The 24,524-nt window shown below is 38.6% G+C and overlaps 1 protein-coding gene and 1 long non-coding RNA gene across 2 annotated transcripts; one reads left to right on the top strand and one right to left on the bottom strand.

Moving 5' to 3' along the window:
* Positions 1–725: 725 nt before the first annotated feature.
* LOC127657450 (protein MMS22-like) lies at positions 726–23,988 on the top strand. The gene is made up of 25 exons (XM_052146209.1): positions 726–764; positions 1,741–1,950; positions 2,063–2,188; positions 2,281–2,333; positions 2,829–2,916; positions 3,065–3,242; positions 4,312–4,405; positions 4,502–4,632; positions 4,724–4,837; positions 5,003–5,179; positions 5,316–5,378; positions 8,435–8,554; positions 8,785–9,020; positions 12,747–13,256; positions 17,995–18,182; positions 18,675–18,825; positions 18,911–19,041; positions 20,141–20,280; positions 20,372–20,528; positions 20,903–21,072; positions 22,134–22,345; positions 22,529–22,695; positions 23,113–23,206; positions 23,297–23,464; positions 23,711–23,988. Exons 2-25 carry the CDS (start codon positions 1,775–1,777, stop codon positions 23,784–23,786), a joined length of 3,720 nt encoding a protein of 1,239 aa, XP_052002169.1. The 5' UTR covers positions 726–764; positions 1,741–1,774; the 3' UTR covers positions 23,787–23,988.
* LOC127657459 (uncharacterized) lies at positions 8,937–10,322 on the bottom strand. Its single transcript, XR_007972290.1, has 3 exons — positions 9,367–10,322; positions 9,143–9,288; positions 8,937–9,059 (listed from the first exon to the last, which is right to left on the bottom strand). It is a non-coding gene; the product is annotated as an uncharacterized LOC127657459 (long non-coding RNA).
* Positions 23,989–24,524: the final 536 nt, after the last annotated feature.

The raw sequence follows: 24,524 nt of genomic DNA, 5'->3' as shown, positions 1-24,524 counted from the left end.
TAGATAGTTTTCAAACATTTGTACTCTGACCCGCGCATGCCATGTCCGTCGGTGAATTTAAATATTTATATATTTCATATTACGTGATAGTAGGAAAAATTAACTAAAAGGCGGCAAGTCATACTTTTACGTCCGCATTCAAAATTAGAAAATCACACCTGGGCGTCAAATATAAGATTATCATCCCAACATATCTGTATTCGCATCAAGGTCATTTTGCTGGTACTGAAAAATATGCTTTTAGATGTATGCATGATGGCCATACAGCAGTCGGCTGAGATAGATCTGCACAAATCAGGATAACACTGAGTCCACTTTTATTTAACAGTGGTATACAGTTTTTTAATTAGACGGTAGCAGTGTGCAGCAGACCAAAAGATTTTCATACAGCTTATGTATTTGTTAAAATCGCATATCCATCCTTCTTCTAACCGCTAGCATGGGACAGTGATAGCAATAACTCTTACAATTAATTTTTAAATATTCTCATATTACCCGTTTCAGTTTTTTTAATACGCTTTATTTTCAATACTGACTGTTGTAGACAGCTTTCAGTCGTTTTTGTTTTTGTTTTTTTATGACGAATGAAATTTAATTTCTATGCCTGCCACACGCCCTGGGAACTTCTGACCAATCAAAGAGCACTGTTCGATGACTGACACTTTTGTGCGCATGCGCCACGTTGATGTGATTGTAGCGCGGGAGTTCATATATAACACGGGAAGAGGGAATTCACGCGAGCAGGATTTGTAAACACTGGAGAAGTAAGTATCATTATAGGTTTAGCTTTTGGCTAAATGACCGCAATAGATGTATCTGTTATAAAATTATGGATTTCTCGTTTACTTTATATGATTTTGGGGTCGTAAGCTGATGATTTAGAGTTATAAAGCTGAAAATGAAATCTAAAGTCATTAAGGTCTCTAGTTGGCAAGAGAGATCGGTTTCTTTTGGTTTGTAAAACAATATTAAGACCGGGGCTAGTTGTCAAACAGGGTAGTTATATTTCATCAGCTGTAAGGTCTTCAGTCAAAAATCCAATACACAAATTCGCTAGCAGCGTGTTTATATGTTGGTTGCAAAAACCTTAAGTTCTTCTGTATTCTTTATCTTATTTCAGTTCCAGTATTCTATTTTTGTAATAGCTGTTGGGTAAACAAGTGAACACAATGAAACCAGACTAGTCTGGCATAAAATCTATGCAGGGGCAGGCAATAATGAAGGTAGATATTCACCTAAAGATTAAACTGTTCTTAGGACAAGTAAATGTTTTCACAAATGTCAGATCGGGGCAAGTGATCACGTGTTTTAAATGTTAAAAAATGCCATTTATAAATTACAATATACAGTGGGGTGGGCGGGGGGAGTTTAATGTTTTTGTACATTTACAATTTTTCTGTTTTGTAATTGTTTTACATGTTTACATTTTACAGAAAATCCAATAAAAGACTTTAACAGCCTATGATTAAGCCTATAACAATTTCCATGTTCCACTTTGACAACATGCCCCATTTCTTTATGCGTGTTTAATGAACTATATATTTTGTTCTTGGCAATAATGCTGGAAATGTAGCCAAGACTTGAATGTATGTGGTGTTTCTGTTTAGAAATTGACTTTCAAACATAAACCACTGGAGTAAAAAGAGACAACAACTAGCCCTGGTCTCCTCTTTTACTCAATCATATTCCCTGTTAAACTAGTTTTATCAAAGTTTCATTTATTGCATTGTCTCTATTCAGCACTGTTCCCGGTGGTCTGTCCCACGCTGTTGACATGGAGGGCGAGTTCACGCAGTCCCTCACCCCACCTGTGTCTCCTTCTGCACTGGATCATTACTGTGAATCTGCTCCCAGTCGGCCCCCCTTCTTCACATGCACTTACGAACAAGGCAGAGAAGAGGCAGGAAGACTCTCATCAAATGGCTACATCAGCAGAGGAGCTCTGAAGAGGTACTTACTGCAGCTGACTTTGAGCTTTAGGTCATTAATGATATTATAGTGCTAAAATTGGTCTGTGTGAACCTGTACATTAAACTTATATCCTCTTACCTCCATGTTTCAGGCTGCTGTTAAAGCTTGATCCAGCTCCTGCAGATTTTGAAGGGGACACAGTTGATATTTTCAACTTTCCATGGGTGACAGAAACAGCGCTTGTTGAATCTACCAAACTTCTGTTTGGCTTGTTCAGGTAGGAGTGCAGGTGTGTTGGCTCTGAAGAAATACCATATTGTCTGCTGAAACAGGAAGTCTGCTAATTTGACAATCTGTCTTTCCTCTCAGACAAAAGGTGTTAAAACTGGAGACGCTTGTGCAGTCCAGCTCACATGATTTTGGTAAGGATTTGGAAACGGTCAGGAAAATTTGTTGAATACCAATTATACCTTAGCAGCTGAAAAAAAAATCACCATTATACACCATATTGTCACTAGTTCCTGTTTTTCAGTGTGGAGATTCTTGTAAAAATATAATGCAAGATTCTCATTTATAGGTGAAGTGTGTAATGTTTGCTCCATTTGCATCACCAAACAGAATAGAAAAAATACAAACATTTTCAAACCCAAACAGTCCCCCATGTGACATTGGTCTGAAAAATAGATAGTGGTTGAGTCAATGTTGCTATGTTGGGGTGGTTGGGTTGCTGAAAACAAACAGAGCAATGCTTTCATTGTACCAAAGAGCCATAGGGTTAAACTTTTCAGCTGAAATCAACCTATAAATGGTTTTCTTAGTGCAGTCTGAGCATAGTAAGCAGACAATGGTGAAAGTATGTAAGAAAAAATTACAAACTTACAAACCTATAAATGACTCCAAATATTTAATATATTCAGGTCAAGCGAGCAGTCATCATTACGAGGCAGAGGAACTGAGACAGCAGTGTGCACTTTTCCTCAGCTATGTGAAAGTCTTCATTTACAGGTACACATTTTAAAGAGCTCCATGTTTTTGTGATCTCTTTCTCTCAAACAATCTGTGCTGTGACTCGGCAGTCCATGATTAGTGTAAGAATATCAGAGACAGCCTTCAATAGAAAAAGGTTTCACAGTATGTATGTATTGACCTTCAGGTTTTTGGAGCCTTCACAATCCCTAGATGAAGGTCCCGTTCACCCTTATAAAGAATTGGAGGCTCAGCTGCCCTCTGTTCTGGTGGAAGAGCTATTCAGTATCACACTGCTTATTGGAAGACTCAAAGATCTACCAGCCAATGTCCAGAGTGCTTTTACGATTCAGCATCATGGCAAGGTATGGCAATAATAACATTTGTGGCATTGTAGAGTCAGATGTTTACACCTGTTATTAACATGTATCTTAAATGTGTCTCCTGTAACCACTTGTGTTAAATCATGTTCATAATGCATGGAGAGAAAAAAAGTCAGCACAGTGTTGCTTCTAATTGTTTCTAGATTTAAAAATTACCACAGTTGTGCCATTGTGAGTGTAATTATAATTGTTATATATACAGTTTATATTGTGTGTGTGTGTGTGTGTGTGCGTGTATGCGTGTATGCATGTATGCATGCAGCCACAAAATTAAAACCACCTGCCTAATATTGTGTAGGTCCCCCTCGTGCCGCCAAAACAATGCCAACCTGCATCTCAGAATAGAATTCTGAGATGATATTCTTCTCACCACAATTGTACAGAGCAGTTATCTGAGTTACCGTAGACTTTGTTCGAACCAGTCAGGCCATTCTCTGTTGACCTCTCTCTGGATGCTTTTTGTTTTTGTCACGATGCGGTGGAAATTCTAGAGGCTGTTGTGTGTGAAAATCCCAGGAGATCAGCAGTTACAGAAATACTCAAACCAGCCCATCTGGCACCTACAATCTTGCCATGGTCCAAATCACTGAGATCACATTTTTTTCCCCATTCTGATGGTTGATGTGAACATTAACTGTAGTTCCTGACCATTATCTGCTTGATTTTATGCACTGCACTGCGATTGGCTGACTAGAGAATCACATTAATTATTGTTGGTGCCAGACGAGCTGGTTTGAGTATTTCTGTAACTGCAGATATAGGTATGTAAATAATGGAAAAATTGTTACAAATAAAAACCTAACAATTAAAAACAAAAGGCAAATTGCATGGTGTAAGAGCATCAAACGTCGAGAACTCTGGGTAGCCGGAGTTAATTTAATACATTCTTCACATTAGCTGTGTCCATGCATGTTGATGCCAAGCATAAACTGTAGAAAATGATATTCTGGGAAGTCTTGTGCATGTTTATAAAGGCTTTTTCAAATATTTCAAATGAATCGATGTTTTCTACAACAGCTGCAACTTGCTGGTAATGTTGTCCCCTCTACAGCTCTTTCCTCCATCTTGGCAATTACTGCATCTACACCTAGACATCCACTGGTCTGTGCTGGAGATCTTGCACCTGTTGGAGCAAAGGATGATGAGTATGTGGCATTAGATCAAATTGGGGTGAGATTTGTGAGTGATGTGGCCTGTAATCTGGAAGTGTAACCATAAGGTTGTTCTTGTGATCCTGATAGGTCAGATAGTTTACGCGCACCAGTTCATGAATTTGACAGGAGAAACACTCACCAACATTAGTCTTTTTGAGGACCAAGTCAACAACTTACTCTGTGATCTCATAGGCCTGGCCATGAACAAATACAATAAGGTGCATTTTAACAAACAAGGAATAAAATATGTTCTAAGAGCATTGGAGCATAAATGTTTGGAGGTAAAACCATTCTTCCTTATCTTTGTAGGTGAGACCAACAGAGACTCTAAACACCCATCACTATTACTGCCTTTGCACTAAGGAATTCTGGATTTTACTCATCCGTGTACTGGAACACAGGAGCAAAACCATACACACTCAGGTCCGCACACACACCACATGTTTCAAATTAGACTGCATCTAATTTTGCCTTTCTGTCCTCCTATCTTTTTGGGGTTATATAAATGCCCTGTTTTTACACACGCACACTGCAAAAACCGTCATGTTTCAGATGGACTGATGTTAATTTTGCCATATTTTTCTCCAGTCTTTTTGGAGTTATGTGAATGCCCTGCTCCAGACTATACTAAAGGCAGCACCGTCAGGAGACCGTGACCCTAGGCTCCCCATGCACTGTAAAGACCCTGAGGGGTTCACCTGGTGGCTGCTCACACACCTGGCCCAGCTTGGAATGCACAATCGTAACGGAAACGTTCAACAGCAGGTAGATCAACACAAGCTAGTACTGCATGAGTTTGAGCATGTTTCATGCAATTTTGCCTTTATAAATGCCATTCATTCTAAAGGTAAAAATATTGACAAGATATAATGCTGAAGTTGTCAGTTTGTTGTTCTTTTAGAAACAACTTGAGGATAATTGGAGATTTGTAATTGAGCTGCTGAAGTCTAGCTGTGATCCAAAGGTAATGAAGGATTGGTGATGGCTGGGTTTAAAATAATATTGTATCTCCTGTATTTTAAGTGTTTATTTAATTGTGTTTTTTGTCTTGTTTCGTGTTATATATGTATCATAATGGTAGATACAGGTTTCGTACAAGGTGCTTGAAGTACTTTTATTTGGCGTTGTCAAATTTAAGTCCTGGATAACACTTGAAAATAGCGAATTTTACCAAGAGGTGCTTAAAAGTTCTTGAATTATAGAAAATCTTAAAATTCGTAGCTTAAATCTTGTAATAAATGAAAAGTATTTATTTTCGGAAAAACACGACAAAAGACCACTAGACCACTGCTGAAGCAGGCAGCGCGTAGACTGTGCTGTCACGTGGCACCTATTAGTTTTGGCAGCGCTGTCCAGAATGGGCCAATCACAATCAAGTGTTACTGGAGGATTTAAAAAATATATATATATATATATATATATATATATATATATATAATGTGTTGTCACGGTACCAAATTTCAGTAGTTGGTACAATTGATATTTCACGGTACTTCGTTACCATTTTCGGTACCAAAGCGAAACACAAAAACACGTTACTAAACAACACTCATTTATTGACAAAGTTAACAAAACCACACAGAAATATGTCATTGAGCAAAACTTTAATTTAAATATATTATTTTTGAATTATAACAAAACTGTACAATATATGCTTAAAAGTATTTTTGAACACATTTTAGCAAATTGAAGATTTGCTTCAACTTTTGCAACTTTTACTTTAAGTTTTTACCAAGTACAAAAAAAACAAGCATACAATAAAATGAATAAAAAACAATTTCCAAACTGATGTGCAAAGCACTCTCATATTAATAAAGCTGCATATTGCCATTTTTCTTCACGACAAGAAATGCACAGTGACAAATATTATGATTAAATGAGTCACGAGCCATCGCATTCTAATCTAGCTGCATTAAGCGTCCGCGCTCGAGGGATGAGCGTCCCCGAGGCAGAGTCTCTCTTAGCCGGGTGCAGTTTCAATCTCTCCTCCTTGGATTGGGACATTTGCGCAACTCGTAGAAGAGGCAACGACCACACAGAGAAATGCCAGTTTCTGAGTTTAAAGTTATTAACATGATCTGCTTCTGTATTATTTGAACTTTAATAAAGCTGTAACCCATTAATATAACTGCATTTGTAACGCCAGGATGTTTCCTTTAAAGAGCTCCGGCTCTGCTTATTCACATGAGAAAAATTATTTACTTTTTTTTTTTAATTCCCTAATACTTTGGGATCTACATAAAATGAAGCTGTGAAAGTTTAGTGCATCTGGACTGTGATCTGTGTAATTCTTCTCCTCTGTCAGGCGCGAAATGCCGTGATGCGCGTCATCATTACAGTTTAATATGATTTCATTTTACGTTAATTGAGATCAAATGACTATTCGACAACGAAGATTTTTCTCATCAATTTTTTTTTCCGACGTTGTCGATAATGTCGACTAATTGTTTCAGCCCTAATGCAAATGATAATATGCTTTTAATCTCAACTGCTTTATTTGCTTGAATAAATCCGGGTGTCTGTCTTTCAGGTGCTTTATTAAGTTTGATGTGTTTCCTCCTTTCGTCAGAAAATTGCGAAAGCACCGTTTACTAATAGGTTTTTGCTGATCTATGATGTTTCCCTTTTCATCAGCCTCAAATACAAAGCATTTCCACTTTTCTTTTCGACATGATTCAGTTGAGACTCCGCAGCAGCTTTGCTTGTCGCCATCTTTTGCTTGTTGTGAGTGTTCGAAAGTTCCCAACTCTGCATGGGTAGACCCGGTACTCCGGAACCTTCAGAAATTCTGGTATCGTAAAAAAAAAATGTGTTTGTGTACCAACTTGGTACTGGAGTACCGGTATTTTTGACAACACTATATATATTAGAGATACTGCTGTTGCAGATTTAAAAAGCATGAATCCTTGCAGTTTTCATTTCAATTTACTCTCCAGAGTGAAAAAATTATATGAGTTATGACGTTTTGTGAGCCATCTAGAAAATAGGTTATTTCTGACAACATTTGTGTCAATATCAAAATATATTTGAAATTGTTAATTGCCTGAAAAACATTCTTGTTCCTTTCATCTGGTACACCAATTCTATGAGATGTGAAGTTATTTGTGTATATATTTCATACTTATTTTTAATAAAAGCATTAGTGCAAGGCCGAACAAGTGTGCAAAAAAGCTAAACAAAATTATTATTAATAATTTTCATAATTTAAAAAAAAATATTTGTTCGTTGATTTCATGTTATTGGTTTTTAGCAATTTTAAAACCTTTTTTTTTAATGTTTTTAATGTTTTTTAAATACAAAAAGTTGTAATAGTTTAAGTTCAGAGGCTGCTTAAATCTGCATATAGTGATTTTTCCCAGAATGTTAAAAAGATATTCACATTTTAACAAATATTTTCACACAAAAATATTTGGTGTTGTACCCCATTGAACCCTCAAAATGTGGTGTTGTAACCCATTTAACCCACATTAGTGTTAACTTGAAACAAAATTAAATAATAAAAGAAAGAACAACAGCCAAGTTGTCTTTTATGAATAAAAATGTATGTCAACATTTTACAAAATTTAGCAAAAATTTTATTTTAGCAAAAACTGAACTAAATGGAAAATGTAAATATTTTGTCAATTGGAAAGTCAAAAAGTTTGAGAATGACCCATTTTCAGTTTTGGAGAGTTCCTCTCATAAATCTGTTGTGTGACTTTGAAAACATGGGACACAGCACATGAGTCATATGGAGTACTGTTTACGGACCCAGTTATTCACTTCTGAATTGTTCTTGTAATAAGTGGTGTTTTAGAAAAATAAATGAACTGAATGGTTAAAATATGAACAATTTAAAATTAACAAAAATAATTCGTTTTAAAGACATCTCGAGCATAGTCCATGAAAACAAATAAAAATGTGCTTGAAAAGTCCTTTAATTTAACTTTGAAGCATCTGTACGAACCCTGTAGATACCTTTTTGCAGTGTGTGCACTGCGCATCTTCTAAAATGCAAATATCAATGTGATTACGTTTCAGAAATCCATACAGGAAGAGCAGATTCGAATGGTAGTTCATTGCTGCCTCAGTCTCAGCCTGATATGGGGCCCGAACATCAGTGCTGTCACAACACTCTGGGAATATTACAGCAAAAATCTGGTATGTCATTGACATTGTTAAAAGGTCACATTCATGTATTTCTTTCCTACTTCCATTGCTGGAGCCATTACATTGTATTATTGATACTACTGTACAATCAGATTGTTTTGTAGGGTTTCTATTTGACTTTGAATAGTATTTGATTGAGACTTGGCATCAATGCTTAGATTAGAATGGACACCTTTCCATACTAATACTGCACTCTCTCTTCTCCTTTCATTTGCATGCAGAATGCCTCTTTCACTGTGCCCTGGTTGGGTGTTTCAGGGCTGGGCAGTGTCAGCAGGACTCCCCTCTGTCTGTTGCAGCAGGCTAAAAGCTGCTGTAGCCCTGCATCTATCAGCTCCAGCATTCACATGCAGCTTTACCACTCAACAAACTCCTTCCATATCTTCCTGCGTATCTTGGGACTTCACCTGAGCCAGGAACATGCTGGTGGCATCCCTTGGAGACAGATCAAGGGCAGGTGAGAATGGTGCGAGTGTCGTGAAGATCATGAACAATTCTGCAAATGTATTTATAAAAGTTACTGTCATCTCTTATGTTTGAAGTGGGATAGATGCTTATTTTCAGTATAAAAACACTCACATTAAACAAAGTAGGCCATCATCTCGTTACCACTGCATGCAGATCTCAGATCTGTTGTCACTCCGATTTGGCTGTGGTGGGTTTGCCAGTGGGAGGCTCAAAAATGGACCTTGCTCAGCTGCGTGCCATGCACAAAGGCTAATTCGCTAAAGAGAATAGTGGTTAATTCACCTTAACACAAGCGTTCGGGCTTCCAGCAATGACATGGTGGGTGCTGACTTGACCACCCCTCCCCCTATGACAACTAACACATGCCACACAGGGAGATGTGGGCTGTGCTGATGGCACTCCGGCTTGGAGCGTGCTCGCTGGGAGGCATGGCGCACGGCGCATTAATGAGATCGGCAGGGAGCGCGCTCAAGCTCGTACTCTGGGAATGAGCAGCATCTGCTCGTGGCAGGTGAAAAAAGCTGTCTGGGATAAACAAACAAACAAACAACTAGACAGACAGGTGGGGGAAAAAATGCAAACAATAATCCAACAAACTTCCTTTTGTCTTTGATTTCTTATCTACCTAGGATTTAGTCTCACGTAGTCAGACCTTTTGTGGCAAAAACACATAAAAATGCAGAAAATGTTTAGTGACTGAGTACAGGACATAATAGTTATTTTAAAAGTACTAGTACTTCAGTACCAAGTCGATACTAAAATGTAATAAAGATTTAATACCAGTGTTTCTGCAGTACCTTATAGATGGCTGCTTTCAAATGCTCACACGCTTATGAGTGTGTGCCGTTACTCCTATTACACTGAAAAAGACAATGAATCAAAATTAAAATAGTGATATGTCCTGGCGTGATTATTAAACCACCGACTGACTTAAATACAGTCTGCATGAGCTACATGCTTCTGCACACCTGTGAATGTGTGAAGCTGCTTATAAGCTGAAAATTCAGACTGATCAAAACACCACATTTTATGGGCATAGCACGCTGAGCTTGTAGTAAATGGCAGAAGAGAGCACACATTTACTGTAAAGCATGCAGTGCCTACAGACTATATATTTTTTGCTCTAATAATCACTAGATGGAAGAATTGAAGAAATCGTGACAGAAATATTTAGTACTGTATAACTACTGTATAGTACAATGTAGTATTTACTGTAGTAATAATAATATGAATTAATATATTTGGTCGATATCTCACAAACAAGAGTGCTGTTGTACTGTAAAGAAGTTGTAATCAGTGTTTTCATTTATAATGCCATGCTCTGTGCAGTACTTTATTTGACAAAAAGGAATTTTTTTAATTTTATTTTATTTTTTATTATGCTGTGAGGATCGTTACTGAAGCAACTAATTTCATTTTTTTTTTTTTTTATGTAATGGAATGCTGAAAGGTAGTTGTTCTATTTTCATTTGATTTAAAGGTTTATTTTTTATTAACCATATACACTATTTAATGATGAAATTGATTAAACTTTAAAACATGGAACAGAAAACTAATACATTACATACAATTCAAAAATATATTTTTTTACAGCATTTATTAATCTAAATGTTAGTTAATACAAATACAATTGTTAATGTTAGTTCATAGTGCATTAATGTTATCAAAAAATGTATTCGTGTTTGTTGAAATTAACATTTAACCAAGTCCAAGACTATTAAATGCTGTAAAAGAATTGTTCATTGTTAGATAATTTTAACTAATGTTGTTAACAAATGGAACTTTATTGTAAAGTGTTACCTTTTATTATTTACATTGATACATTTATCTTTGTTAAAAAAGGCTAAAGGAATGTGTTCAATAGCATGTTACATGTTTTTTTTTTTTTTTTTTTCATAAAATTTACTGGTATTAGTACTGACTACTGAAATTTTGTTATCATGACAACTCTACTACAGAATATAACTGCAGACGATTTCACATACATAATAAAAACAAAACAACAAAGCCGAATATACACTGCTTGTGGATATCTAGATTACTTTCTATTGCCTCAAACAAAACTCTTGAATAGCTTAAAAAGATATGATGGCACTAACCTAACAAACTTTGGAAAATTCAGTAATTATTTCATCCTTTAAAGCCCTCATTTTATCAACCCGGTACCTTGTAAACACAACTTAATCTCCAGGTGAACAGATGTGTCAAAAAAGCCAATCGGGTTAGTGCTTACTAGATCATGATATTGTTTTTCAGTTTTGTGTGCAGTATGCATCAGACAGTTAGTGAATGGACTGTGGACAGTCCGTCTGAAGCTCAGACAACATTAGGTCAGTCTCTGCAAGCTTGTGTCACACAGTCGTATTGGTCTCTATCTATAGCGGCAACATGGCCCGACTCCCCGCAGCCTTGCATGATGTGTTTTTGTCCAAACATTAGATGAATGCTCAAAGGCCTGCTTGTTGTGCAGTATGTTTGTTGTGGAACCTGCAGGGTTCTGTTTGGGCCAAACAGTCAACAGTAGAAAGAGGGGGAGCGGAGGGGGTCAATATTGATTTCTCCTCCTGTGCTGCAGCAAATTGAGCTGCACACAACAGCGCAGCTACCACTGTGTGCCTGAGTGTTTCTGACATTTAACATGGTTCAAACAACACTCGCTTTCACATACACATACACACAAACAAACTTGCACACTGCTCACGGGCACGCAGCTCTCCAGGAAGACATAGCATCTGTAGCTTTACTTTGTGAGGAGGTTAGCACTGAGTCGAGTGCTCGGGTTAGAGTGTCATTGAAATGTGTTTGATCCTAAAGGTTCCCAACACTTTTTACTGCTTTTTAAAAATATGGCAGCATTTCGGTGGTGATACATGAAACTCAGCTGAATTTAATTAAATATTGATCATTCTTGAGGCCACAAGGAAAAACTATTTGTAGATGTTGATTGTATAGTTGGGCTAGGTATCGCACCCTATTACATGATATATCATAATTGGATTGCGATTGAAACTATGGAAAACACGCAAGGGAGACCCAGCATGTCCGCAAGTGCAACCGAATCTGTGGGATAGGTTTCACTGCTTTTTCATTAATTTATGGATGGAATTTCACATAAATCTAAAGATTTATATGCAATGTTTTGGGAGAAAAAAAATTCAATATACAGAACAGTTTAAAAGTTGTGTAAATGCTTATAGTTAGTACTTTTCAGTTTTGTTTTTATAAATTACAAATTATATTATCAACATAACAATTTGATTGAAAGTTTATTACCTTTGAGGTTCACGAATTTCAGATTTTCTTTGTATTTTTATTATGTCCTCCTTTTGCTTTAATAACAGCATGAACTCATGCTGGCATGGACTCCACAAGTTTGTTTAAAGCCTGATGATGCATGTTATCCTAGCATGATTTGAGAATGTTCCAAATAGATATCTGATCTTTCCTACAAAGAAATTAACATGGTCAATGTCACAATGTTTGTTTATGTGATTGGTGAACTGGAAATACTGCTGAATCTTAAAATATTTTAGATTCCTTTTAGCATTAGAATGTTTTAATTTTTATTTATTACAAAATTCTAAAAATGTCCAGGTTGTATTAGATTATGAATATCAGAATGTCAGTCCGAACCCCACTGTTATGTTGATATATAATTGTAGAGTGTTTTAAGTTCAAAGTGACCAGATAGCTATTTCACCTGTACTCTCTGCAGACTCTATTCAAAGTTCCACCAGAGGCGTATGACGGAGCTCTCTGAATCAGGCCTGCTGCACTTCCTGCTGCTCTTCCTGGTCCTGGCGCAGTGTGCCGAGCTGGAGGACGTGACCAGCCGAGCATGTGACTTGCTTGCCATGCTGCCTGCTGATTCCACACCCCCAGCTATGCGTGCGCTGCAGTGGAGGGGCCAGCTGGCTCTCGTTCTGCTGTATTTGGAAAAGGGTCTAGACGCTGGCCCGTTGGCTGAGCAATTGGCCGCCTACTTCAGCCAAGCGGCCCGCGAGTTCTACCTGAAGACCACAGAGCCGCATCGCAAGCTTGCTCTCTGGATGCCACTTAGCTCATACCTGGAAGGGGTGAGTGAGGTGTTTGAAACAAGCCCTAATCTTACTCTGTCAGAGGAGAAGCTTCTGAACGAGGGCTTTGGACTGCTGCTGCCCGCCTGCCGCCAGTCTGAGCTCAGCTCTGCTTTGGGCTTCCTGCAGACCGTGTTGGCGCAATTACGGTGAGAGTACACACACTTTACTCTTAGACATGTTCATTCCAAAAACAAACACACAGGGCCCCTCCAAGTGATCCCAGAAGCTTAAAGATATAGCACCCCAGCCCCTACACAGCTCAAATCTCACCCCTGCATCCCTTGTATGTTGACAATGACTTGATTGTGCAGTAGTTACTGTGCAGTGTGGAGATAAGCTTATCCATTGTGCTCAGAGCCCCCATCAGGTCCCCTGTGGATCTCTTGGGGCCTGCGGCAATGAGGTCACCCCGTACAGGTGCTGGAAAAGAGCTGTGTTGAGTTTCGGCCCTGGGGTCTGCCACTGGCTGGAGACCACTAAATGTAGAGTTAGCTGAAGGAAAGGACAGTGTGAGGGAAGAGTTCATGGTAGGGACATCGGTGTGCCTTACACGGCTAAAACAGTCAGAGGCGGCTAGGGTGCGATCGAGTAAAGTGTCTGTGCATCTCAAAGCATAGCAGCTGAGAGAAACTTTCAATAGTATAAGTCACACCCTTGTATCATACAATATGTGCACAGACACACACACCCCTCCAAGGTAAAGAATCCAATTCTGAAGTGTACATTCTTCTCATTTTACTTATCTAATTCAGAATCACTTTACACTGCTAATTCCCAGCCAGGATCTTGGGTTTGGAGGCCTCTCATTTGCACATTAATGGGTGATAAAACCAAGACGAGCAGGTTTCCCGAATGGGCTCACGTTGCCACCAAGATCCTGCTGACCCAGTTTAAGGAGACGGGGCACTCTTAGACATGTCCCCACAAATTAGTCTTAATTTCACCGCAGTTCTGTTGTATCACTTTTATTAATGCGTTTTCACTCACACAATTAATGCATTATTATGTGGATGGCTAAATTGAACCTTGGCTTCATTATGGCTGTTAGGCTGGAGGCGGCATGTGCAAGCCTTATGTGAATTAGCCAGCTTGCTGCTACAAGCGAATGTAAGGCAGACTGTAACTGACGGATGATTCGCAGAGATAACACGGGCCAAGCTCTAGTCACACTCTAATTCTCCTCATTGCATTCCCTGCTCTGTGTGTGTGTGTGTGTGTGTGTGTGTGTGTGTGTGTGTGTGTGTGTGTGTGTGTGTGTGTGTGTGTGTGTGTGTGTGTGTGTGTGTGTGTGTGTGTGTGTGTGTGTGTGTGTGTGTGTGTGTGTGTGTGTGGTCAGGCAGGCAGTGGGATCACAACGGTGACCCCTGCAGCATGGTGGCACCTTTGCCAAGCGACTAATCGTGTTCTCGCCAAACGATTAATCCGGTTCCTCCCTTTCGTGCTTTTGCTTCGTGCCCTGTTTCCCCACAGGCAAATGGAGGCCGCATTGACACAGAGGCCAGGGAGAGCGGTGATGAGGATTATCTCGGTTTCTCTGTTTTCTAGGAATGAAAATTCATCAACAGAAGGGAATGTTGAGTAGCCATGACTGTACAATTAAAGTCAAACTCAGCTAAAAAAAAAAAAAAAAAGCTTGTAATTGGCTTATAAATTAGTTAAATTTGTAGACCTTTTTTTACAAATCTTCATTTGAAACTACACATACTGGGATGCATTTATCTGTTTAATATTTAGCACACTTGTACAACAGTCATTGCACGGACATATCTCCTAGAGTAAATAGGAATGCATTACTAATGGGAACTCTTCAGTGCACAGTTTACCAAGGTTAATTGCAATGTTGCTGTTAAAAGCCCAAAAATCTTCGAGATCCCATGAAATGGTTTGACGAATTCTTGTTGGCATATTTTAAATTGGAAGTTGGGGTGGGACTCCGAAAGTTCCAGAACCTTATTGTATTTGTACTGATTTTCAGATTTTTCATATTACTTTTTTTTCTGCTCTGGCATAAGCACACCTCCATTCGTCCCTAGGTGGCACTATAATAAGAATTTTGCATCTGTAAGGGATAGAATAAAATTATTTTTCCCCCTGATTCCTTGAATCAAGTCCTACAAATCGTATATCTCCCATTTAATTTACTCCCCAAAAATATTTACACCATTTTAGAATTTTCTGTAAAACCTACTTTTAATAACTCCTCCTAGGCTGTTAGTCCGATTCGCATTAAAATGTGTATACATCATCTACAGACACTCCTAACAAAAATATATCAAATAATATTTGTCAAATCGTTACGAAGACATTAGCGATACAATGCCTTTGTTTGAATGCAATTCATTGTTCAAAAACTACTCAACGCGACATAACATAACAACCTGGTACACAATCAGCATGCCATGTTGAGGATGCACACAAATTTCGTACAATTCTGCCCATAGGTGGTACTACAACAAAAAATACATTCATAACTCCACAGATGTTTGATCAACAAAGTACAAATTAAATATCTACCTTCTTTGGGTCAAGTGCTAATATATCCTTAACATATCAATTAGAGAGAAAAGAAATGGCCGCCTGCAGCCAATCAAAATTCAGCACCTAATAAATTACATTTTGAATGGCCAATGGTTCGATGGTGTATCAAACGTATGATACACAAAAAAGGTCTCTACATGAAGCTGTATATAAACTTTTGTGAGAATCATCCATGCAGTGACGCTATAATAAGCTCCTTTGTGTTTTTGCTTATAATTCTGGAACAGTATTGGCTAGAATAATATTTTTTCTTAGGTTCTCCAAATCCTTAAGTGCCCCCATTTCATATGGTCACATGGGTTTCAATTTCCACATGAAAACTTTTCAACCACTTAGATTTTTTTGAAAAACCTTCTTTTTCGAACTCATCCTAGGCCATTTCTTCGATTCACACTGTATTCAAACTTAAAACACATGGACAAGATAACATTCTTAGGTCATATGCAAAATTTCATAAAATGGGGGGACTTTTTATTCTGTGATTTAAGGCAGTTAGTGTCTGAGATAGTGTTGGTGTCCCACAGGATCTTTCATATAAAATATTTCCATATGTGCTTGGCCTCCGACAATTGCCTCTTGCGGATATATTTTTATAAAAAAGATATATATATATTTAATAGAACAAACCGTTTTTAATAATTTTTGTCACATCAAAGCATTATTTGTGCAAGCACAAGATGGGTCAGTATTTGTTTTTTTGTTTTTTGCTGAATAAATAATTTATTTTCATTCATTTTTATTTTGTTACATTTTAGGAGTGCTGTGGTTCTCATTCTAGTCATGTAGGCCCCCCCCCAACACTGCATATTTTAGCCAACTCTATAACTCAAATGTGGTCAGACATAAGTACCAATCCTTTATGTTGCAGCAAAGGATGTACTACTTCATAAATGGGGTGTGTGTTGAGCGATACGGAGATATTAGAGCTTATGCATTGTGTCAGATGGTGTGCTTATCTAAGTGTGTGATTTTGTGTGTCAGTTTACACGAGGTTGCCTGGCGTGATCGTGTAAGTCAGTGTGTATGTTTCAGAGGTTTGTTTTAAAAATCTGTGCTGCAGTCCGGGAGAGGTGTGTGTGTGTGTGTGTGTGTGTGTGTGTGTGTGTGTGTGTGTGTGTGTGTGTGTGTGTGTGTGTGTGTGTGTGTGTGTGTGTGTGTGTGTGTGTGTGTGTGTGTGAGACGCTGCAGTGAGGGGATTAAGTGGGGTCTCTGACTATGTCTTGTACAATGAGGGTTGATGGGTGTGAAAGGCCCATTCCACTGCGGTAACGAAGCTAATGAATTCACTCTCTAATCGATTGTCTCAGCTCTCTGTGGATTAGATGCAACCTTGCTGGAAGGCGCAAAGGTGTGTGTGCGCTGTGTGTGCATGACTGACGCTCATCCCAGCCCTTCCCCAATGCTCTCACTTTCATCACTGAGAATGACGGGACAGGAGGATCATCTCCAGTCTAAATGAGATTACAGCCCCTTCAGCTGCTTATCTTGGCTAATGCCAGCCGCTGCAAAGCCAGACTGGCTCTCTCAGCCACCCATTCAGGCCCAGCCTCCCAGCTACTGCCAGGCCACTGAGGAACCACTTGCCACACACAGTCTAATCCCTCCGTCCAGCGAGATGAGGAGAATTCACAGAGAAGAGGGTAGAGGAGGCTGGAGATAATACAAACGGAGGGAGAAAGACATCAATACAATTTTAAATAATAATTCACCAAAAAATGAAAATGTTATCATTTATTTGCCCTCATATCATTCCAAACCCGAATGACTTTCATTCTTCCATGGACATTTTGAAGAATGCCAAAGTCACTCTTTTCCATCCAATTACAATGAATATCAAGTCTTCTGTAGTCAAACAATAGTGTAGGGTGAGAAATAGTCCAAGTTTTAAGTCATTATTTGCTGAAAATGTTGACATCCCTCACCAAAAGCTATCATATGACATCAGAACATTTTGAATATATGTGTGTCATTTTAACTACTTTTATTATACTTTAATGGTAAATTTAAGCTTAAAGGCACCTGTCCTCCATTATTGTAATTATGGCACCTGTCCTCCATTTCGTGGAAAACTGCAACCAGAGCATTCTCCAAAATGTCACATTTTGTGCTCCATGAAATACGAAATGCATTAGGGTGTGGAACGACATGAGGGTGGGTGATGACAGAATTTAGATTTTTAGGTGATGTGTTCCCTTAAGAAGACTGGAAAAAGAAAAATATATGGAGATAGGAATGATCACAATAAAGCAGGAACTTTAGTTAGATTGACTGAAAATAGTAAGAGGGGGGCCGATATTTTGAACAACCTAACCTGGAACTGAATGTTTCTTTATTTCATTCTTTAAGGAGAGTACACCAGCGCAGCGGCCAGCTTTCTCAATCCGTAGACTCTCTTGGTTGGGCTCCTCTCCCCAGGGTGGCTAAAGAGCGCCACCACGCGGTGGCAGAGGCACTCTGGTCTCACTTCTTCCCATTCCTGTGCAGCATGAGGCTTTCCCAGACCCCCCACCCCCAGCTAGCGGATGCCGCAGCAGGTCAGAGAAACTGAGAAAATTAACTCTTGTTCTCTCTGGGGCTCACTTTGCATCGCTGCCATTTCTCTGTGGACTCTGCTCTAAAAGAGCTGAATAGAAGTGTGAACAGTTCACAAAAACTCAGTGTGGCTTTTTTTATTATTATTATTATTATTATTATTATAAAGACCCTTTACTCTCCATTACAATTTTCTCTTTCGTCCAACTCCCCTAAAAGTAAAATTCTTTTTAGAGATTGTTTTTATTGTATATTTATAATTTTCCACTTAACTGGTTATCGGGTTCTTTAATATCTATTTAGATATTATTGTGCCTAAATGAAGAAATAATAATTAAACAAAATATCGATTATGCATATTGGTTATTGAACTCTCAAACAGAATGCAATTGGTTTTGGTTATGAAACAACAATATCTCTACTTTTTTTTTTTTTTTCAAGGTCAGAAATGTGTCCATGAATTTGTAAAATCTAACAGTATTTTATGTTATTAGGCTTCACACTTTTGGCATTAGACATGCCTGGCTCTGCCCCTCAAAACCTAAAGTCCCACCCCATCCAGTCAATCATGCAAAGCTTCGGTTGGGACGAGATGATCCACCCTCTGCTGGTAACCCACTATCTAAATCACCTGCTGCAAAATGGGTGAGAATCTCTTCCTCATGTTCTCTTTCTTCCATGTATAGCTTTGTTTCAGCCTGGTGTGAGTTGTTATACTGTTTTCCCACAGAGAGCTGGTCAGTTGGGTCAGCTCTGGACCAGGATCAGGTTCGGCCCAGGCTTTGTGTGTGCGTGCTTGGATCCGCTGTGTTCTACAACAATATCTCCATAAAAGCCAAGATACCCCAGATACAAGAGCAGGTAGAAAGATCTCATAAAGTCTTAGTCCTTATGGGCATGGTGTAGCATAGTGGTTAAAGCTCATGACCGGTAACTGGATGTGCGCTGCTTCAGTCCCTGCAAAAAGCGTGCCATAAGCCATAACCATTGAACAAGACACTTAAAGGGATTGTTCGACCAAGTATGAACATTCTATAATTTACTAACCGTCATGCCATTCCATTTCCTATATTGGACCATAAATATTTTTTTTAAGAACTTTCAAGCTGCTCTTCTTCGCACAACATAAGCATATAGGGAAAGTTGTTATTCATTGAAAATCTTATTCACACTGCCACACATTCAAATGTGGCACGTCTCGGTCATGAGATATGGAAGAACCAATGTTGCTTGGAGCACTGGGAAAAAAATTGATTTTCCGATCCATCACAATCTTCCTTTTGAACAATCTCGATATCGACTCTTGAATTCTATGATCAATATTTTACTCTATGCTTAAGTTGCGTGGTTTACTGGTTTTTAATGGTACGATATCATCTTGTTGCTTATTTCGGTACCATATTTCAGGATGCTGTAATTAGCTAAATGATATGAGATGTGACAGTTTTGAGATGAAATCAGTGACAATTTGGAAATAAAATAAAAACCTCTGGATATGGCCAAGTGGGATCATTAACAGCAGAAGGATGTAATTTAAATATTATACAGTCATATGTACTGCACAGAATGAACAAGAGGTGCTCTGTCATCTGCTTCACACACACACACATGTGCACACTACTGGTGCTTAATAATCATGCAGTGTGTTTAGAGTATAAATGGCTGTTAACACTTAAAGCTTGGTATGACTAACACAAACTCAAAGGTCTGTCAAAATAAAAGTCCTGCTTAAATGAAAGCGCTATTCAACTTGATGCATGAAATTGAAGACAGAAAAATATAACTACGGTATAAAAATGAGCATTTGCAACCAAATTTCATGCTATGCTAAAATGTCTATGATTAGTCACTGGCTGGTAAATGTTTCGATTTCACCCACCAATGAATCGAATTGGGAAATCTGTATCAACACCCAGCCCTTGTAAATCGAATTGAACACCTGTGATTTCCATGTGTACAGGCAAAAATCTGGATGTACAGCTGGCCGAGTTAACAAGACAGGTCCTCCGGCTTCCAGAAGTGGAGTCCATGCTACAGAGAACAGGCCTACAAACAGCTGCTGTCAAAGAACCCAAACTGGCAATGGCAATATTCGTCAAGGTACATACATTCAAAAACAGTTTTATTCCAGAAGCTCAGGCATATAAGCTTGACTGAATTTCCAATGCTATGTGTGTTTGTGGTTTAATAGGCTGTGGGTCGATCATACTCTGAGCTGCAGCTCCTCTCTGAGCGTTCTATGATGGTGTCTCGGGCCCTGGAGTATGTAGGAGACATCCTCAAATACATTAAGCCCTACCTGCTTAACAAGAGCCGAGAGGGTCTACAGCTGTCCTATTGCACCATAGGTTAGTGCGCTCTGACAATGTGTACTTCATGACTGCAGACATCACAGAATACATCTAACCCGTAACAGAATTATTTTGAGGTGCCAACAATGAACTTTTACTCTGCAGCTGATGTCGACATGGAGTCAAAATATTTCATTTATAAACCGACATTCCTGTTGTTAATGTGAGTGATTCATCGGTATACATTATTTAAAAGGAAAGCAGGAAAGTTTCTAAATGTATCAATGTTATATAGCCTACGCCATTTCTGAAACAACTTTCAAAGTCATCAAAGCCCTCTTATTCTCAAATCTTCCCATCCACTTTTCACGATCCAATGAATTCTTGATGGATAAAATGTCCACCCAACATTTATTTTGTATTTTTTTTAGGCAGCATGGTCAAGCACTGGAGCCATCTGTTGGCCACCACCAAAGCTCAGCAGCTGCTTTTCCGCATTGTAGATGTGATGCTACTGCCCCACGCTCTCTTCCAGCAGGACAGTGGCGCACACACTCAAATGCTATCAGCCCTCAAAGACAGCCTGCCTCTCTTCCTCCAGGTGAAATAATCTCCATAGGAGTGTCCACATACAGTGCAAATCCAATATATATTCTGTATTTAAATGGCAAAAACTCTTCAATTCCATTTTACAGATATAAAAATCAACACAAAAGTAAATGTTGAAGTAAAAGATAGATCTTGGGATTTTAAGAATCCGTGTCAGATGAAGATTAATTGGAAAATCTGTATTTTTACCCAACCCTAATACGTTTATCCTGAGCATGTTCGAAAACATATATATATATAAGACTTGTATCATCTTAAAAGGTGCACTCATATGACTAGAGTCCTCATCTCATGTGAGCGGTAATGATTTTATACATGCGTTTCAAAATTCAATTAATTTCTTTAAGAGTAAAACCTTTTTAATGGGGACAAAATTACTGAGTGCAGCTATAAAGTGATAGTTCATCCAAAAATGAAAATTCTCTCATCATTTACACATGACTTTCTTTCTTCTGCCGAACACAAAGATTTTTGGAAGAATATTTCAGCTCTGTAGGTCCTCTCAATGCAAGTGAATGGCTTCCAAAATGTTGAAGCTCCAAAAAGCACATAAAGGCAGCATAAAAAGAATCAATACGACTCTAGTGGTTAAATCTATGTTTCTTCAGAAGCGATATGATAAATGTGGCTGAAAAACAGATAAATATGTAAGTCCTTTTTTACTATTAATCTCCACTTTCACCTTTTTTTGTTTTTGCTGATTTGCATTCTTCATGAATATTGCCACCTCCTGGGCAGGGAAGAGAAAGGACTTAAATATTTATCAATTTCTCACCCACACCTATCATATCACTTCTGAAGACATGGATTGAACCACTGGAGTCATATGGATTACTTTTATGCTGCCTTTGTGTGCTTTTTGGAACTTTAAAATCAAGGTACACATTAACTTGCATTGTGAGGACCTACAGAGCTGAAATCTTCTTAAATCTTTGTGTTCGGCAGAAGAAAGAAAGTCATACACATCTGGGATGGCATGAGGGTGAATAAATTATGTGAATCAACATTTTTGGGTGAACTATCCCTTTAAATAAGATTGTCTTGCATCTTTAGGGTTTATCACTGGCGGTGGGTGTGTCCCAATCTCAGGGGGCATACCTGAAGCAGCAATTGCACAGTGTCATCTCCCAATACCTGAGCCGCTTCCTCCCAGCCACGCCCTCTACTGGAGCAGTGGTCAATCATCCTGTCCTGCTGGCAGCCTGTGAACCAACACATACCCCTCAGGGTGAAAGACTTAGGAGAAGCATTCTGCAGGTGCTGAGGTATTAGTCTCTCCTTTGGAATTGTACCTTAAATTGTAAAGCTTAATACACCTCACACAACAGCAATAAACCAATCTCATGCACCTGCTTACAAAGTCTTGTGCGGCAGAAATGGGAGTCCAACAGAGTTATTTTTGAAAAATAGCATTGACTTCACAATTGTGTTTGGTTCCATCTCTATAGAGATAACTTCCTCCAGTTTAAAGGCCACGCCCCTCCCCCTCGACTGGCTGCCGTTCTGTGTTTCCTGTTGGAGCTTCTGAAAAGGAACAATGACACAGACCCTGCCCTTCTTGCAACACCCCTCCCTTCTGTGCTGCGCAGTCTGATGCTGGTCAACGAACCACAGGGTAGGCAAGACGCGCCATGTGACCCAATTTCATATTATCGGGAGAGAAAAAAAACAAAGTGCAAAACTTGATGATCCATGTTATCCCAGCATGAATCAAGAATGTTCCAAAGAGCATCTTGTGTGTACTTTAATGGAAGCAAGTCTGACCTTTTGTCCAAAAGATTTAACATGGTCAATGTCGCAAATATTTATAGTTTTTCTGTGGTCTCAAATTTTTGGACTCCACAATTGACTCGCAGTTAAATTTAAATTCCCATGCCTAATTTTACTAAAATAAGAAGCATTGAGACATTATTAAAATGCTGTTATCTATCTAGAGCAGAGATCATCTTTGAAAAAGGCTGTATTGCTGTTCATATTTAAAATGGAGTTTAATTTGTTGTTTTTAACCAAATTCGTGTGCCATTTCTCCCAGTAAAGAAACTAAGCACAGAGATTACGCAGCTTATTGTGGAGAGGTGCACAGCGTTAGGAGAGCAGCCATGCGAACACACCACAACCATTCTACGGTTAGCTACCCTCACATGGCTCAGAGACTCTGTTTGCTCATTTAGAGATACCTACTAATTGTTGGTGTGTGGTTTTTGTCTCTTTCCCAGGGCCTTTGTGGAAGAGAATGAGGGTGTTTATGACCAGCAGGTGTATAATGTTCTTGAGGTTGTAGCAATCCTTCACCCCTCCACAGTGACTGCTCTTATTCCCTTTCTGTCGCTGAGTCTTAGAAAGACAGAGAGCAAGAGAGGTCTGGGAAAGAACTCCTCACTAAGGTACTGCAACAGTAGCCTACACGTTGGTTTTAAACTGAAAAGAAAGTTAATGCCAAAACACAATTCCAGAATGACTGTTCACTACTATATAGTTACTACTACATAGAATATTTCTGACAGGGCTCTGCAAATATTTTTAGAATTAGTTTCTGACCTAATTTAGGTTTTTAAAGATTTGGGGTATTAATCGATTCACTTTCTGCCATGCATCCTTTTTCTCACTTTAAAAATCTCTTTCTGTGTCAGGAATGGCTACAGGAGGCTTTTGGCCCTGCTTGGAGACAGTGGCCAGGCTGAGATGATTATTTTAGAAGAAGACTGACCTTAGCCTAATGTCTGACTCCAGTGCCTGCATAAACTCTCGAACCTCTACTGTACAAAATGTATATAATGTTTAGACGTAAGTGTATCCATGTCTAGATTTTGTGAGAAGAAAACTATTGTTTGATTGATTACCCATCTAGGCATGTAATACAGTGCTGTAGTTTAGTGGTTCTCAACTGGTTTTGCATTATTGGTTTTGTGTCCTAACACAGTAATAAAATTGTAATTGTTTTTACCATGTGTCATTTTTTTTTTCATTATTTTTAAGGATTAGGGCATCTCTTTGTTGACATCTGCATAATCTGAATAATTTGGCTGATTAAATTGCTTCAAAAGTACTAATGCAGAGCCATTGACATCAATTACAAAATATGTTAAGAATTTTCTCTCTTTAAAAAGTTAAAAAGCCTGCTTTTTCTGCTGTTCTTTCCATGTTTGTTTATATGGCAAGTTGCATTTTATCATTTATATTTACAATTGTTTTTTTCCTGCTGTTCATGACCCTATTAGAACAGACTTGGTACAAATTATTTGGGTTGTGACCACTGATATGTAATATAGAACTGAATTGCTCATGACGTCAAAAAAGTGAAGCCACTGCGCCGCCATTATGCTATGCGCAAACATTCTAATGTCCCTTTTGACTTGATTTCCTATTATCTAATTTCAGAGAAACATTGGTCATTCAATCACCAATTTTATATCTGAAATCTGCATGTACATCCCCACAATGAAA

This window comes from Xyrauchen texanus, chromosome 17 (assembly GCF_025860055.1).
Source record: "Xyrauchen texanus isolate HMW12.3.18 chromosome 17, RBS_HiC_50CHRs, whole genome shotgun sequence".
In the NCBI taxonomy this organism is placed as follows: Eukaryota; Metazoa; Chordata; class Actinopteri; order Cypriniformes; family Catostomidae; genus Xyrauchen; species Xyrauchen texanus.
Note: the sequence above shows the minus strand (reverse complement) of the source record. Positions and strands in the feature narration are given on the sequence as shown.

Bases quoted from the DNA above. Each gene is read 5' to 3' on its own strand.
- LOC127657450 (XM_052146209.1), top strand. From the start codon at position 1,775: ATGGAGGGCGAGTTCACGCAGTCCCTCACCCCACCTGTGTCTCCTTCT. The intron at 18,183-18,674 runs GTCAGAGAAACT...TTATGTTATTAG, and splicing joins GCTAGCGGATGCCGCAGCAG to GCTTCACACTTTTGGCATTA. The intron at 22,346-22,528 runs GTATTAGTCTCT...CCATCTCTATAG, and splicing joins AGCATTCTGCAGGTGCTGAG to AGATAACTTCCTCCAGTTTA.